The sequence below is a fragment of the Propithecus coquereli genome, unplaced genomic scaffold (genome assembly GCF_000956105.1).
Source record: "Propithecus coquereli isolate 6110/MARCELLA unplaced genomic scaffold, Pcoq_1.0 Scaffold174, whole genome shotgun sequence".
Classification (NCBI taxonomy): domain Eukaryota; kingdom Metazoa; phylum Chordata; class Mammalia; order Primates; family Indriidae; genus Propithecus; species Propithecus coquereli.
Window position 1 is genome coordinate 1,078,754 of NW_012142080.1, and position 12,859 is coordinate 1,091,612.

The 12,859-nt window shown below is 34.5% G+C and overlaps 1 protein-coding gene across 1 annotated transcript in view; it reads right to left on the reverse strand.

Moving 5' to 3' along the window:
- The window catches only part of ROBO1 (roundabout, axon guidance receptor, homolog 1 (Drosophila)), a 142,824-nt gene that overhangs the window by 30,602 nt on the left and 99,363 nt on the right, over window positions 1-12,859 (reverse strand). The window contains exons 18-21 of the mRNA XM_012642110.1: window positions 10,817-11,152; window positions 8,641-8,748; window positions 5,865-6,009; window positions 2,189-2,437 (exon numbers count right to left, since the gene is read on the reverse strand). Coding sequence (XP_012497564.1) covers window positions 2,189-2,437; window positions 5,865-6,009; window positions 8,641-8,748; window positions 10,817-11,152 — 838 coding nt within the window. The remainder of the gene's footprint in view (window positions 1-2,188; window positions 2,438-5,864; window positions 6,010-8,640; window positions 8,749-10,816; window positions 11,153-12,859) is intronic.

Sequence of the window (12,859 nt, forward strand, 5' to 3'; positions counted from 1 at the left end):
ATTTGTAGAGAAATAGCTGTCTCTGAGTGTACAATTAGGGAAGTGGCAAGGTGATAAGAATGAGAAGGCATCTACTGATGGGGCAGGCATTCGAATAGGACAAGGGATTGACAGAAGGCTTCATTAAAAGACAATTAAAAGTGGAAGTTACAACACTGTAAATAGTATCAAAAAGGTAGACATAATCTAAATGCCTAATATTAGGAAACTGATAAAGTAAATTATAGGACACATTGTACAAGTGTCAAAATAAAAAATTATCCACATAGAAAAATACACTTTTCAGTGTAAAGAGTTGCTTATAATATCAGCATATCATAAATTCAAAGCAATATGAGCATATGTAGAGATGAAAGATTGAAAGGATCTTTACTGAGGTCTTCACAGTGACTGTTTTTGACTACATAGATCACCGGCACCATTATATTCTCATTTTGTTTGTCTGTATGTATTTCCCAATTACATACATCCACCTCAAGTTCATACAAGTCTTCATCAGCCTACAACAGTAGAAAGTCAACTCCAAATTCTTCTACAGTATCAGATTCTATTCATCAAATACTTCTCACAACAATTTATAAAATTGACATCATTACTGAAAGCTTTACTGTGATAAAGACTAAGAAGCCTTTGGATTTGACCACTGGAGGTTACTTTCAGAAGACTGATGGAAGCAAAACATTATAAGTCAAAATTCAGCGGGCAGGGGTGCGAACGGGAATTGGGAAGGCAGAGGAGTCAAACAATACCAAGCGGTAGGAGGGCGTGGAAATAGAAGGGAGGCCAAGCAAAGGGAAAGTTTAAAAGGAGTAGAGTTATCAGGGAAGAGAAGCAAGGACTGAATGAAGGGGAAGGGGCTGTAAAGTCAAGATAGGTAAAGGTAAAACTACTTCTACTTACGAGGAAGGTACAAAGGATACCATAAGGAAGACAAAAAAAGAGCCAGCCAGGAAGAAGATATTGGATACCACCGGTAACACAGACAGGAATGGTGAGGAAATGGGTAATATAAGACAATGAAAAAAAAGGAAAACGAAGGTATTTCAGAGCTAAATAGTCTCTTTTAGGCTCTCATTTCCTTCTAATAAGAGTAGCAGAGATGATCTGTGACCTTAATAGGGAAAAGAGATGCCTTATTTGTTTTCAATCTTCGTGAAGTTCCGTGGGTTGATAATATCGCTTTTAAATGTATGGCAGTCCAGACTCCCCCTTGCCACACAGAAGAAGGTTTAACTACTGCCTTCTTTTTGGAGAGTATATTATTTAAATTTGATGATAACCCCTTAATGAGATAATAAGTTAATAAACATAGCAAAATTCTGTTTTAACCTACAGAATAAAATTTAAGCAGCATAAACCAGAATTTGTTATTCATTCAAGAAGACTGAAGGAAAATCTTCTGAGGCAAATAATATAGTCAGTTTCAAATCATATTAGGGATACTGAAAGTAATGTACATATAAGATAATGTGTCAAGGGCAATAAAATAGTACAAACGAAATCATCAACAATGAGAGAAGAGCTAACATGATGCAGTAATAGCTTTTACGTCGTAGAAATGACAAGTGAAATCATTGTATATAACAAAAATGTATTGGTTGGGGATGCTCAATATATAGGTTTTAAAAAGTCTAAGCGCATGTACACACACATACATTATTTAGTAAGGTGACAAAAGAAATCCAACCTAATATCTAAACCAAAATAAAGCTATCTGAGGTCAACCAAAAATGAATATACCAAACTCATTCTCCTGGGACATTACAGCTATGAGGGAACAAATCATTATGTAGACTTAATTTAAAAGAACAGGAGAAAATCTATTTTCTGCCAACCAAAGAAGTGACTTACTCATGCATAAGGAAAATTAAAGTAGAAAAATATCCACCATCAATAACATGTCACAGGATTAGCAAACCACATACATGATCTCCATGTGTTTATGAATGCAGTCATTATTAGTGGGTGAGTATTAATGCACATTATTTTATGATTGCCAGTTCATTAGGATCAATTAATGTAGTGGTCAATGATATTATATATGTTAATTACCTAGGCTTACTGTGGGATGACACTGCAAGAAAAGGCTGATGTGACATGAAAATTACTTCATGGGATAGCATTCAATAATTGCCACTGAAGAGTGGAAATTGTCTGATCATAGCAAAGAAGGCTAGTGACAACATACCTCCTGTCAGGTTGGTGCTGCAGGTGGCCAATCTCCTCTGGGCAATCCTGTAACATGGGCTGGAGCTCTTCCTGTGGGGAGGGAGTCAGAGTGGCAGTGGACTGATGACTATAGGACACAGCAGCTGGAGAAGAAGCTGCTCCCCGCACAGGGGGAGTAGGGCCTCGTTCATCGTCCTCCTCTTCTAATTCATCTTGTTGCAAATACATCCTTGCTGGTGGTACAGGACATGGCATTTCTTGGTCATAGCTAAGAGAAATTATAAGGACATGTAGACGTATTTCAGGTTATTCAAGTTTTGTATAGTAAGTGAAATATCGGCTTTGAATTTTTTTTTCCAAATCTGAATGTTCTGGGTCCACAGGAGGTTTGGTTAAAAAATAAATAAATAGTTCACTAGCACATATTACTACATATGCTATTTTTTTTCTGAGAGATTGCAATGCACATGAGATTATTATAGGGTCTGAGAAGTTATGCAATAAAAAAATCTACTTAACACAGGTTAACTTAGCAAAGCCCAAATGTATTTGGCACATTCTGTCCCTCCAATTCTACGTGTTCTCTAAAATAAGACTCAAAGATGGTATTATAGATGAGGTTCTAAACTCCTAGAAAAATTACTCTTGAAAATCCTTTCAGAGGAAGATACATTGGAGATCAACTCATTTAGTCCAATATCACCCATTTTTCCTCTGAAATTATAATAAATCCCTATTTCTTCAGTAGAGCACAACATGAAGTAGTTGGTTTGCATTTAGCATGGTGAGTGAAACATACAATACCATTAAACAATGAAACGCCCCTCTACTCCTGTGCTAGAGCTGTGTGGAAACCAAGATGGACGAGGGGAACATTCATGCCTTTCTCTTTTCTCTTACCCCAGGGTACATGTTTCTCGATTAGAAGGGCAGTGACGTATCTCATTATATAAATTGTGTTTTCATTACCCATCTCTCATGTTCATTTTCTACCACCTGCCTTGTTTACCTGAACTCAGGATAGTTCATGCTCAAATAACATGATTTCTTTGTATCTTCCTTCACTTTCCTAATCCCACCACCTCCCTCTTTATTAACAAATAGCACAGCGATTTGCTCACTCGTCCAAACTAGAAATCTTGTAGTCACCTTTGATTTCTCTCTCTTCTCCCTCAAACTACTCCCCCAATTTGATTCTATTATATCTATAAAAACTCTCTAGAATCTATTCCCTTATTTCTGTCTGTTGTATGTGCTACTATAACAATCTTTTAATTGATCTCTTAGCCTCCGGTCACTCGACTGCTTCCAAAACTACTGTACTATTATACACATCATTTGCAGGCTATTCATTCGCTCTTCAAAGTAAGAAATGACTCACTAACTGCATAGAGAATAAAATATAAAAGCCTAAGTAAGACATTCAAGTATCTGCGTAGTCTGGCTTCCATGTGCCTTCCCAGCATCCTCGCACTCCCTACCATGTGTTTCATGTTAGTTCTCCAGGAGTTCACATCTCTGTGTGGTCCCACGTCCATAAAACCCCTCCTCTTAATTGAGAACCTTCTCATTTGTCCAGATCAAGAATAAATACCAACAGATCAGGAAACCTTCATTCTTCTCAATTAGAATCAGTTTTTCTCTTTGAGGCACAGCTATATCTCCTGTATTTTTTTTTTTTTTTTACTTTGTAGCTATATCCTCTTAGTTCTCTTTTGTGAACTAAAGTAGCAATAAATGTTAAAATAACCTGGAAAATGAATTTTTAAAATATAGTCTATCTCCATTACATGCAGATTCCATATTTGTAAATTCACTGAACCAGATCAGGAAACCTTCATTCTTCTCAATTAGAATCAGTTTTTCTCTTTGAGGCACAGCTACTCCTGTATTTTTTTTTTTTTTTTTTTACTTTGTAGCTATATCCTCTTAGTCCTCTTTTGTGAACTAAAGTAGCAATAAATGTTAAAATAACCTGGAAAATGAATTTTTAAAATATAGTCTATCTCCATTACATGCAGATTCCATATTTGTAAATTCACTGAACCAGTAAAATTTTTAAACCTACAATCAATATTTGTGGCACTTAAATAGTCATTCCATACATGTGCAAAGAGGACCAAGATTTGAACTAGCTGATGTGCATGTTCCCAGCTGAGGTAAAACAAGGTGACACTTTGTTTTCTTGTATTAGCTCTGATGTTGTAAACAAGAGTCCTTTCCATGGTTTATGTAGTGCCATTATTTTTTAAATTTTTTACTTTTATTGGTAATTTCCCTGCTTAAAATGAACCCCAAAAGAAGTGCTGAAATGATATCTAGTGTGCTTAGCGCTAGAAGGCTGTAATGCGCCTTACAAAGAAAATACATCTGGTTGGATAAGCTTCGCTCAGGAATGACTTATTGTGCTATTGGCTGTGAGTTCCGTGTTAATGAATCAACAATACATATCAGATAAGACATCTTTAAGCAAAACACAAATAAAACAAGTTATGCAATGGTCAGTTGACAAAAATGTTGTGACCGGAGGTTCAAAGGAACCTAACCCTGTATTTTCCCTAGGAGCAATGGTTCAATATTTGCTAATGCAGTGTTCACAGTAATTTTATAGAACATAACTACTGTGGATAATGAGAATCCCATGTAAATTTTTTTTTGTATAAGAATTTGACTTGAAAATACATTTCGTAAGAAGATGATTGGAAAACAGACGCACAGAGGCTTTGTTTCTGGGTACAGATGGAACTGTAAAACTGGAGAATGAATGAATGCGTTTTAATTTTTAGAATGATCACAGAAAAGACTATTTTCAGGTAAATTTTTCTGGTTATTAATTCTCTATGTCAAGCGAGTTCTGCTCCTTTGATCACAGTAGTGAGGCAGCTGTCTTGTTTTGTTTGGAGGCATCATGTCCAGTTCTACAGATTCTGGTGTAAGGAAAAAAAGCTCACTGGCCAGGTGAGGTGGCTCACACCTAATCCTAACACTCTGGGAGGCTGAGGTGGGAGCATCGCTTGAGCCCAGGAGTTTGAGGTTGCAGTGAGCTATGATGATGCCACTGCATTCCAGTGAGGGAGACTCTGTCTCAAAAGAAAAGAAAAGAAATGGACACTCACCTTCTAATTACTGGCATGTTAATTATTTACACTTGTTAATCCTTCTGAGAAAAATATCAGTAAATCTAACTCTTCTGCTGGGGATAAAAAATATTCAATAAAGTTTAAATTTCTGCAGTTATCAGTATAATGTGATAATATCTAAAATCAAATAGTTTTCAGGATACAACTGTGGTATAAATCCACCTAATCATTTTATGAAAGCTTAGAGATGTGCCATGGAAGTTCTAATACTGTATTTGAAAATCACAAAATCATATATATAAAGTTACGTACACTTATACATGATATATGCAGGACAGCACTATATTTTTGTGATTATACATATATGCAGGTATATGTATGTGTGTGTGTGTATATATACACACACACACATATATATTTCTAAGTTCCAAAAGAAACTTCCAAAGCACAAATTACTCTTTTTGGTATCATTGAGGAAGATTTTCAATTCCTGTTGAAGAACACTGTTTTATTTAGAGACCTTTCGTGGACCTTAGGAATCAGTCTCTTAATAATTACTTAGTATGGGTTTAAGCAATCATATCACACCACTCACATCTGTTCTGAAGTTCTTACCTTTCATCTACAGAAATACTGTACTCTTCACTATTGCTGTGGGGTGGAGGATGTGCCGGCGGAGGAGGAAGCAGGTCTGCCCAGTTCATGCCGCCCTGTTTGGGGACCTTGGGTGTTCGTGCTCCTTTCTTGTGCCCTTGACTCCCTAGAAAGGAAACAAAATACAAGACTTTTTATTTGTGGCCTTTATATTTTTTCTATTATTCACAAGTTAATTATTTTCTGTAAACATGATCTTATAATTCATATATGTCTAGAGAGATAAACACACTTTTCTTCATTAATTTTAAACAGAACTTTGCACAATAGAAGAAGCAAAGTACTGCCACGCTTAACTGCAAAATAAATAGCAAAAAAGCAATAAAACCATAAATGAATTTTATAAGTCATATCATTAATAGTGATTTTCCTATAGCAATTAGTTGCATTATGGATTATCATCTCAAACAAATGAGCTGTAGGCGTATTTTCTGGAGTGCCTTTCTATTATTTAATTGCTGGAACCTAAAATACAATATGATACAGATACGATCTATTAGAGTTCCACTGTTGCATTAAATCACTGAATATATATAATTTGTACTTGTCCATTGAAATGTTTTAGGCATAATGAAATTACTAGTTTTCTTCAGAAAGGCAGGTGCAGATGAAAATAATTGCTGGAATAGCGAATATAACTAATGACAAAAGAAGCTGGAAAATTATTTTTAAAAAGGGATAGAAGTGTTTTCAGCCATTGTTTCTATAAAATTATGGCAGATAGTAAAATGATGTTGTTTGAACATTCTTCGTAGTTTAAAATAGTCCAATTATTCAAGTGCTCCAGTGTTCTGATTTTAGATTTGACATAGTCTTTAAACAGAGGTAGCTGTGCATTTTATTAATACAGAGGTAGCTGTATTCATTTTAGAAAAACTTTGGGTCAAAACGTATTTAGGAATAAAATATTCCCCCTTCCAAATATGATACATTTTAGATTCATATGTGAATTATAGACAATGAGTCTATAATTATTTTTGTCACATGATCCCTTAACATCAGTGAATTATCCTGGTCGTATTCTTTTTAACCCTATCTGAAACAGCCCCTAGTCACATGGGGCATGAAACAGGTCTTAACATATTCAATGAGCCTTTTTTTTTAAGTCACTTGGGAATTTTCAGTTAAATGGCAGTGTTTGTTAAGCCAGATGTTCTTGCACTGGTATGTTACTGCAACAAGTGTGGGCTAAGGAACAGGCTATTATTAATAAACTATGATTGTCAGTCTAATGCCAATGTGTCTCTATTTTATTCCACCACTCGGTTGTCCCATATTGGGATGAGGGTGCGTGTGTTGTGGAGTTGACATTAACTAGCACCTTCCTCTTTATTTCCTGACTTACATCTACTGTAACAACTCCATCAGTCCTGAGAGACCTAACAACACAAATCTCTCCTATGATTTATTTACTTGCTTTGTTCTCTTCCCTAATTATCACCAGATTTCACATCTTTATATCATTTTTTCCATATATTCACAGAATACCAAGTGGTAAATAGCAGCAGCACAACAAAATCTAGCTATCTAAGCTGAAGGATGAAGAACGTCAGTTGAATATTAATAACTTCTAATCATAATTTTTCCCACTAACATATAATTCTCTCCATAAGTGACTAAGGATTCAAAGATGAAATGATACGACATAATCAAATATTAAAATATTTTCTATGGTTTTCCCAAAAGTAGATCCTTGCAATTTTTCTCTTAACTCAGGGTTGACTTAATTTAAAGAAGAAAATAAGTCATTTAAAAAGATTTAAATTGTTAAGAAAAACCCCAAACAACATATAATAGAATCAGAGTAGATCTAGAAAGGTAAAAGACCATTTCTAAGCTCCTTTGATTCAAATAGGAACCATTTCAGCACAGTCTAGAAAATGCCAAACCAGCATGCCTTAGTTAATTGTAAAATATAAATGCCATACTCATTACAAAAGAGGGGTAGAGACTCTTGGCTTAAAAGCCCCTACCAACAACTTCAATCCAGTTGCTGGAAGGTGCCATTTCTACCCTCTCCTGGAGAAACTTGCTAGAATCAAGATCAATTGTTTTTGTTCTCATTGTGGCGTGACTGGTCACATGTTAGTTCCAATAATGAATAGCCTTTAATTAGAAAAACAGGACTTAAGTACCAGGAAGTTCCCATCTGCAGCCCCTACCAGGAAAACAGCTGGCAAACAGCTGCAACAGCATGCAGACCACAGGGAAAAGGCCTCAGCGTGGCAGTTGCTTTATGAGGTTTTAGAGCAAGGACTGAGGGATGGTAGAGAGATTATAAACTGAGACAGGTTCCTATTGTGCCAGGATCTCACATTATTGTCTCTTAGGCTTTTGATTCTGCTCAAGTGTACTCAAATGTTATCTGCTTTTATAGCCTAGATTCAAATGGCAACATATTTAGCAAATGAACTATATGTGTGACAATTTTAGTTATATTTTGTCCAAGGGGGGAAAAAATAAGTTTCAACAGCCTTTAAAGTTTAGATTACTAGAGCTCATTAACAGGGAAGAAAATAGGAAACTTAGACTTTGGCTACCAAATAGAACATAAAATGGTTTAGAGAGGGCATAGTCCCTCAAATTTCAGGACAAGACCCACGCTTAGAATTCAAATTACATAAAGTGATTAGACATGGTACCTGCATACATCGGTCCTTAGCACTCAATTCATAATCTCGGAATGCATCATCCTAAAGAGTAGAGGTTGACTTTTTCTTTGTTTCTCCTTACTTACCAGATGTACTACTGCCCCGGTCTGAACTATTATAGGATCCTCCTGTATTCTGGTCATATGATTGGTTGTACGGGATAGTTGGAGGAATTGTGTCATTTGCTCGATAATCTAGACATTTCAGATGGAAAAAAATTAAACATTTATTTCCTCTTTGTAAGTTATTCATACCTCTTTGCTTTGTCTATATTTCTGAGTAAAGAAACTGATTGAATCATTTATTTGCCTTGTTTTTTCTTTCATTTTTATATTTATATTGTCAGAATATAAAAAGGTTTATAATCAGAGCACAGTGGCTCAGTCCTATAATTTCAGCACTTTGGGAGGCTGAGGTAGGAGGATTGCTTGAGGTCAGGAGTTCAAGATCAGTAAGATCCCATCTCTATAAGAAATAAAATTTTAAAAATTCATCAGGCATGGTGTTGTGTGCCTGTAGTTCCAGCTACTTGGGAAGCTGAGGCAGGAGGATCACTTGAGCTTTTAAGAATTTCATGTTATTGTGAGCCATGATTGGGTCACTTCACTCTAGCCTGGAGGACAGAGTAAGATCCTGTCTTTAAAAATAAATAAATTAATAAAGGTTTATATTCCAAATGGATATATATACGCACACACACATAATTTTAATAATATATTAATAACAAAATAATTTTAAACATAAGAAATCATGAAAACATCATGTCTGCAAATCACAAAAAATAAATTATAAAAAAATAAAAATGAAACTTGTCAGCAAGATTATATCTAATAAAAAATATATCCATGATAAGAAAACAAAATATTTTAATTCGCCCCACAAATGCATTCTGCTTACTTGGGCAAAGGTGAAAATCCAAATGAAAAGCTTGCCACTGGAATGTAGTCAGTAATAATCTGTCATCTAGTTGCATTCCAGGTTCTTTATTATAGCCTGACATATAAAATCTGCTTACGAGCAGTATAAACAATAAATCAGAGTTCGGAAATACTTGTATGGAGCCTGTCAGAGCTTTCCGAAGTCCACAGTAAAACCATACACTGTGGAGGAATAATGTGCCAATAGTTTGAATCACCATTGCAAACTCCATGATTGCAGAAACGGTCCTATTTATCTTTGTCAGTCTTTGTCACGAATTCATGCAGGAGTCTTAATAAATATTTATTAAACTGGGATAGTACACCAATCAAGTGCTTTCTTAAACTTGGGAAAAGGCTAGATGGACTTTATTATCAAATTAAAACATATAACATTGCCATAATTAAATGAAATCTTTAAGTTACATTTTTTGTAATCTCTAAGTGCAGTAAGTTTTATTTTTTAAGAAAATGTTCCCAACTCAAGGCTAAAGAAAATAAATCTATGTCTCTAATCATCTACCAAAAAAAGTATTCTTTACCTGGACACTTGGACAGCACTACCCCAACTATTCAAATGAAAGCAATCCCTTTTTTTCCTAGAGGCATAACTTTGCAAACCATGCTATTAAAGCCATGGACTCAAGGACTACATAGAAATCAAATATCTATCATTCCAACTCACACACATTACAATGGAGAAACATTCCCCTCAGGCCACAGAATACTATTCTGCCTCTTCAGGATAATACTAAACTCAATTCACTTTAAGTTGTATACTGACAGACTTCAATCAGGTCAACCAAAGAAATTTAGGTTCTAAAATTATACATCGAAGCAGTCTTATTAACCACATGAGGTAGGAGAAATACAACAAATTGAACCACTTCTCCAGTTCAAGTATAATTTAATTATTTTTCTTCAGGTTGATATAAAAATGCCATTCGTTTATATGACCATGTAGAAGCAATTATCTTCCATCCTCCAGTGGAAAGAATGGGATAGTCTATTTATTGAAAATGTGAGGTATTGTGACGGTTGTACATCTGCCTTATGAATAAAAGATTGTCTGTCCTAAGCAATCCCTCACCTACTATTAAATTTAAATTAATCTCAAAACCGTTTGAAAATACTTATATATTATTACGAAATGAATTTTCCAAGGTCATTGTTGTGCTAATTAACTCTTTGACACTGGAAGTTTCGAAACCAAAGAAATAAGAAAAGTCTTAGTAACAAAAGAAAAGATTTTACTTGCTATTCTGAGACAAGTTTCTGCATCTAGTGCTGAAGCCTTAAGAGTATCAATGCAGAAAAAGATGGGAAGACAAGCGAAGCTTTTCACCTTTATTCAGTTTGTTTTGTTCCATGATGTTGTACTGAATCGGTGCCACTTCTTGTTTCTGCTGTCCCGGTGGTTTCCAGTGCTTCTCGCTGGAGTCCCCGCTGCCGTTGTTCATGTTGTTGCTGAGGTTTGACTGGATGAGCTGAGTGGTGGCATAAGGAGTAGGCTGCCCTGATGGATTGACAAAACGCCCATCCTTCAGATTTGGGCTATTGAAGGTTTTCATCTCATTGATTTTGTTACTAAGGTCCACATCACCATAAACAGTTGACTCAGGGAGCATCAGATTTGTTTGTTTGTTATCCAGTTGGTTGTTATAATTTGCTATACAATCAGCTATGTGCAATGGAGAGGAAAAGGAAAAAGTCATTCTGCATGGTTATTCGTTTTACAATTCTTTCTAAGAAGCTCTGCGAGTCACAAGAAAATTGTTGTGTAAAGTACAAACAAGCTCAAATAAGATGAATAAGGTGAATAAAAAGGGCCAAATATCCGTATGTATGTTCTAAAGAAAACAATTAAAGTTGAGAGAATAAGAGAGGATATACAGAATTTGTATAGAGATAATAATTTTGAATTTTTGCTAGTCCTGAAGTAAATCATTCATCCAATTTAACACAATTTTCCTTTAAGAACCCCATTAATAGAACTTCCTAAAATAATATATATGTGAATATCTTTATGTGTTAACCATAGATTTTCTACTCTTTGGTTACTGTATTGATTGAAGCTACTAGTTAGCTGCTGATGCAACAAAGCATATGAGTTAAGAATTCAGAAAAAGGGAAAAAACTCTATCTACAGATCAAAAACTTGAGAATTCAATATTTTATACAGTACTTCTACTCAAAAGATATGGAGAACAAGGATAAAATAATAGTAAATAGCACTCTAGGAGAATTTTATTAGTTCTTGGTCATGTAGGATAATCATTATCAGGGAAAGATGCTATATAATCAATTCCTGATGGTTTCATAATGACACCCCAAGAAATATAGAATGGCCATGATGATGACAAAATGAATCATAGTATCCTGGATCACTGAATCAAATAAAGCCTAAAATCATACCTAATATATCTAACATCTCATTTCTACTCTAATTTTCCCTTCATTGAAATATTTGGAAATTAAATAATACATATAGACATATTTAATGTCTGCAGTTAAAAATATTAAAACAGTAGGAAGAACTAAAATCATATTTTAAAATTAAAATATTTTTAAAGGAAAATATTAGTCAAGTTACAATGGTAAAAATACCATTATTTTATTCATGTAGTTCAAAAGTGGCACCAATGTTGATTGGACACCATAGTGTTAGTTTTTAACTGTATATCTTTTTAAAATGATAAATTAACATGCTAACTCTGCATTAACATGCGGCTATTGAGCACTTGAAATGTGGCTAGTGCAAATGAAGAACTGAATTTTGAATTTTATATTATTTAATTAATTTAAATTTAAATAGCCATCTGTGGCCAGTGGCTACCATATTGGCCCACATAGCTCTACATATTAATTTAAATGGATATGACCATTTTTTTCTCTTATACGTCTCAGCACAGTCTTTCTTTTATTTATAGTTATTCTGTCTGTCTAGACAACTAGAATATGGAGCTCAGGAGAATGTAGACTTGGTCACATGGATATTTTACATCCATATCCAATGGAAACTCAGGACTTATTTAAAGGGTAGATATACATACTGCACTATGATTTGTTCCTTACAGTGCATATCATCTTTACTTAAATGCCACCCATTCTTTCTCTTTTCTTTAATTCCATGCATTATTTTACTTTTATTGTCATATAGATTCTTCACAATTCTTTTAATGTTCCCTATATTGTGAATATTTGGGTTATTTTGTTTTGTGAGAAATCATTTGTGATTTTTATTCCTTTAAATCTTGAATACTCCACATTCATTTTTTTACTGTTATGTTTTAACATGAGATTAAGCAAAGTAATTTACTCACCCATATTTCTGAACCAAAAATACACAATAGAAAATGTATGCAGACACATCTGAAAAGATATATAT